This window comes from Microtus ochrogaster, linkage group LG5 (assembly GCF_000317375.1).
Source record: "Microtus ochrogaster isolate Prairie Vole_2 linkage group LG5, MicOch1.0, whole genome shotgun sequence".
Lineage (NCBI taxonomy): Eukaryota > Metazoa > Chordata > Mammalia > Rodentia > Cricetidae > Microtus > Microtus ochrogaster.
The window spans coordinates 38,586,753-38,591,715 of NC_022031.1; the positions used below are offsets into that span (position 1 = coordinate 38,586,753).

Sequence of the window (4,963 nt, forward strand, 5' to 3'; positions counted from 1 at the left end):
TCCACGTCCACAGGCATGCACAGCCCCACTCACACCCCGTGTCCTGGAGCTCTCACAGTCCACGCCCACAGGCATGCACCGGGTCAGAGCATGCACTCGCTCGCTGATGCAGTGACGGTAACCCCACAGGAACACATGCATCCCCACCCTTGCATCACAGCAGGCTGTGCAGCTACTGTGCCATCCGTCTGAGATGGCATCAGCTCTACAGAAAGATCCCCTCTGCAGAAGTCAGGCTCTTTCTTTCCTGTTGAAGTCTGTGGGCTCAAGGTTGTGCTCCCTAGAACCTGCGGGGGCTCCCCTGGCTGGAGGGGAGTGGGTGATTTACTGAACTTCATACCAGTAGAAGCAAAGAGCTGAAATTTTCCGGTTTGAATTCCACGTATGTGTTCAGAAACGTGTTGATCTGTGAGGTATAAACAAAATCTCATACAGGAAGCACCACCAGGTAGTCCAGCCTCTACTTCAGTTCTAGAAAGTGTTCTTGCTTAAGCATTGAGACTCAGAAACTTCAGTTGTCCTGGCTGAGCATAGTGGTGCACGCCTTTAACCAGCACTCAGGAGGCAGAGGCAGGTGGATCTCTGAGTTGGGGACCAGCCTGGTCTGCAGAGCGAGTTCCAGTGCAACCAGGACTACACAGAGAAACCCTGTCTCGAGGATGAATGAATGAATGAATGAATGAATGAGAAAAAGACATTTCAGTTAACCCTATTGAGCAATAATGTAGCTATATGCATGAGAAAATCAGTGAAAAAGACCAGAACAGTGAATTGTGAGAGTAATTAAAACTTTTAGGAAATTTGGTATCTTATGGTCTATCAATACAATCTTGCTTTATCTAGCAAAATTCACTTTAAGTCCCCCCAGAGAGTTTATTTCTCACTAATAAAGTATATATATTGCCTATCCCTCTGAACAGCTGGGATTTTGCTCCTTGGATAAATGTGGGTGATTAAATATTGTGTTAGGCAGGGCGGTGGTGGCGCACGCCTTTAATCCCAGCACTCGGGAGGCAGAGGCAGGTGGATCTCTGTGAGTTCGAGACCAGCCTGGTCTACAGAGCTAGTGCCAGGACAGGCTTCAAAGCCACAGAGAAACCCTGTCTCGAAAAACCAATAAATAAATAAATAAATAAATATTGTGTTAGATTGGCATTCACCCTGTATTCTTAATTCATTTAAGTAGCTTCTGTGGATAGCAAGGGATTTAAATCACAACTATCTGATTAGTAAGAAAGAATTCAAGTGGCTGGCACGGGACAGAGGACAACCTTCTAGTGCTGGCTCCACCAAGCAATCTTAAATGACAGCACCCAAAACAGAGTGCAGAGAAGGGGCTTCCCAGCATGTGGAGAAAGGGCGATCAGTCAAAAAAGATTCTACTGTAAAGGTGCCATTTTTAACTGGGTCTAACAGTCGTCCCAAATGTAATCTCTATGCTTGTATCTCTACGCTCACTTTTCACTTCCCAGGGTAAGAATCCAGCAAACAGTCTTCCTGTCTTAGGAATCTCTGGGATTTCATTGCAGCTGCCAATATTGGGGTTGGCATCAGCGGCCATGAAGGGATGCAGGCCATGCTCAACAGTGACTTTTCCTTCTGCCAGTTCCGCTACCTTCAGCGTCTCCTCTTGGTCCATGGCCGCTGGTCGTACAATCGTATGTGCAAGTTTCTCAGCTACTTCTTTTACAAAAACTTTGCCTTTACACTGGTGCACTTCTGGTATGCCTTCTTCAACGGGTTCTCCGCACAGGTAAGAGAAAGCACCGTTTTCCTTCTCAGTGTATGTAGTATTCCTGTCCTCATCCTGTATTAATCCCGCTGTCCAAACCTACATTAGCCTTACATTCCCACATCATATCTGCTACCTTCAGAACTCTCCCAGGAGCTACACTGATACTAGAGTTCTCAACATAAAAAAATCAAGAAAAATTGGAGGATCTGGATTTCTCTTAGCATCCAAAGTCATATTTTTGTTTTTGTTGTCCATAATATCTTAACAATTCTCTACTTTTACTATTTTTAGATTTTTTATTTTATATGTTTGAATGTCTTGCCTACATGTATGCATGTGTACACATGCTTGGTATCCTCAAAGGCCAGAAGAGGGTTTCAGATCCTCGGGAACTGGACTTCTCCACTTTTAAATACTGTTTTTAATTTTGTGATTATAATATGGAAGAGCCATCTTTATTTTTAAATCATCAGAATCGTAAAGTATAATAGTTACATTCTACATCCTTCCAAGGTACTGTGCAGTGGTTATATTTCAAGTCTGTAGATGAATAATGACAACAGTCCAAATATATCATCCATGCAGTTTAGACTAAATATTGGGCAAGCCTCCAGGAGCTTCTTGGGTCATGACAGACAGGCTGTCATGATATTCTCTTGTACTTAGAACTACAGCTGCCCAGGAATCCCAACATACACAAAATTGTTCCTCTGGTAAATTAATTTCACATTTGAATATGAAAACACAACCTGGCATGGAAATGTAGGTTGTGATGTTATAAGAAGAACCCTTTGTCCTAAGAGAAGTCTTTCAGGAGTCTCTTGAGGAATCCCAAGAAAAACAACGTGAGGACTGGTTATCTCAGGAGATGTCTACACCAGTCAGCAGACAGGGTAGACTGGTTCACCCCAGTCCTAGTCAGGCCAGTCTGGTCTGCGGGGGTGGTCTGACCTCCTGTGGACAGCGAGGAAAGCAGCCCTCCCAAGATTCCAGATGGAACACTCAACTGGAGAAGCATGATTGCCCTGTTAGTAAATGTTCAGGGCCACAGAAGCCAATACAAGCCACCAGGCAGATAAAGAAAGGAACCTCAAGCTTCACTGGTCTAGAGGTTCAGGACCATGGCTAGCTTTCCCTGGAAGCCTAGCTGTGTCCTCTCTGTACCCAGAGGGACAGTACAGGTCAACCTTGGAAGCTCAGCATGGCCTTGCCTCAGTCTAAGATGTGGGCTCTAGAGTAAGATCAAAGGAAGACTGGGACTCTACCTAGATTTCAGTCATGCTGGGCAGGGGACCAGGAGAGGTTTGCATTGGACCTGGGAGGTAGAGCTGGGCTTTATGAAGAAAGTAATCTAAAAACAATCTCCTTGGTACTCTTCCAGACAGTTTACGATACCTGGTTCATCACCTTCTACAATCTGATTTACACTTCCCTCCCTGTCCTCGGCTTGAGTCTCTTTGAAAAGGTAAGACCCAGGAGCAGGGCTCTTAGACAGGGCTGGAACCCTGGACTCACAGATGAGGAGGGAAACAAGAGTAAGCTCTCCAAGGTCAAATGTAAAGGAATAATTTCTAGAGCAGGGAAAGGAGCTGATCCCCTGGACAGGCATAGGGTGAGAAAGGAATCCTCCAAAAATTAATGAGAGGAACAGAGCCATTAAGCCAAGACTTGGTAGAGCAAAGAACTGAGAAAGGAGAAGCCTATTCAGAGGTACTAGGATGAGACCACCTGCTGCAGGAAGGCCCCAGTGAGAGTTCTAAAGGCCAGCTGTGGGGCTGTGGGCACAATATTTTATGTCATAGGGAACCAGCCAAGACTGGCTGTGCTCCTCTTAGAGAGTCTCTCTGTAGGAAGGGTCTGATCCCTCTTCTCCCTGAGGCTTCTACTCCAACCTCCATTCTGGGCAGTAGTTAGAGTCTCAATAGATGAAGAACAGCTTCCAAAGGACTTGCTAATTCTAAGTGATTTTCCTGCCTCTGCCCACTGACTTGACATAAAAACTTAACAAAAGGAACACTTCTACCTGGGGACCCATACCCTAGTTCCACCCCTCTCCCACACTCCAGCCCTCCCTTCTAGCTGCCCCTGAGCCAAACTGCCCCCTTTGTCACCCCCAAATCCTAAGTGCCTCCAAGTGCTTCCCAACTTCCTGTCTCTGAGTTTTCTTCTACTACAGGTCCTTACCTAGAGAGGACTGTGGTCACTGCTCTGTTCTCTGGTTCTGCTTCCCAAGCACTCCCTGGGGAAATGCCTGGGCAGCCTGGCTGCAGACTGAGTGAGGCAAGACACCCCTGCTCTGAGGAGATGGAAAGGTTCTGACGGTCTCCTTCCCCTCTGATGTTACCAGGATGTGAATGAAACATGGAGTCTGTGTTACCCAGAGCTGTATGAGCCAGGACAGCACAACCTGTACTTCAACAAGAAGGAGTTTCTGAAGTGTTTAGTGCATGGCATCTACAGTTCCTTCGTGCTGTTCTTTGTCCCCATGGGCACCATCTTCAACTCAGAGCGCAGCGATGGGAAGGACATCTCCGACCTCCAGTCATTCTCCCTGATGGTGCAGTCCACCTTGATCTGGGTGGTGACAATGCAGGTGTGGCCCCCGGGAGCAGGGCAAGGGGCTGGGTGGGGAGCCTGTCCATCAGGAAAGGGAAAGAGGGCAGGGAGCGACTTCCATTACAGGCTTAGCCAATGCAAGTGGCCGACAAGTTGTACAGCATTGCCCATGAGCCGGTGCTTTTCAGATCGCCCTGAGGACAAACTTCTGGACGCTGATAAGCCATGCCTTCATCTGGGGTAGCCTGGGTTTCTACTTTTGCATCTTACTCTTCCTGTGTAGTGATGGCTTGTATCTAATGTTCCCCAGCACCTTCCACTTCCTAGGTAAGACCCTGACCAGCAGGTGTTTGGCATGGGGGAGGCCTAATAAAATGCTAATCTAATGTTTACTGAGAAACTATGCGTTACATACTTGGTGCTTAGCTAGAGTATGACTAGATAAGAGTCTCTGCTCCAAAGGGTGCAAAGCCTTCTTAGGAGAATAGTTCACTTTAGAATTTCTAATTTTTTTCAAATATCTTAGATTATTTGATCTTCACATAATTGTCTCTCTTGAAACAACAGGGCAAGAATTATTAGCAGAATTCTGGGGGGTTTTGTTTGTTTATGATTTATAATTTTTTGTTTTTGTTTTTTTTTTTGTTTGTTTGTTTGTTTTTTTTTTTTTTT

At 45.9% G+C, this 4,963-nt stretch overlaps 1 protein-coding gene across 1 annotated transcript in view; it reads left to right on the top strand.

The window, feature by feature from the left end:
- LOC101994896 (phospholipid-transporting ATPase FetA) overlaps positions 1-4,963 on the top strand; it is a 75,344-nt gene that overhangs the window by 68,933 nt on the left and 1,448 nt on the right. Inside the window, exons 23-26 of the mRNA XM_026786603.1 lie at positions 1,530-1,753; positions 3,117-3,200; positions 4,083-4,328; positions 4,480-4,618. Coding sequence (XP_026642404.1) covers positions 1,530-1,753; positions 3,117-3,200; positions 4,083-4,328; positions 4,480-4,618 — 693 coding nt within the window. The remainder of the gene's footprint in view (positions 1-1,529; positions 1,754-3,116; positions 3,201-4,082; positions 4,329-4,479; positions 4,619-4,963) is intronic.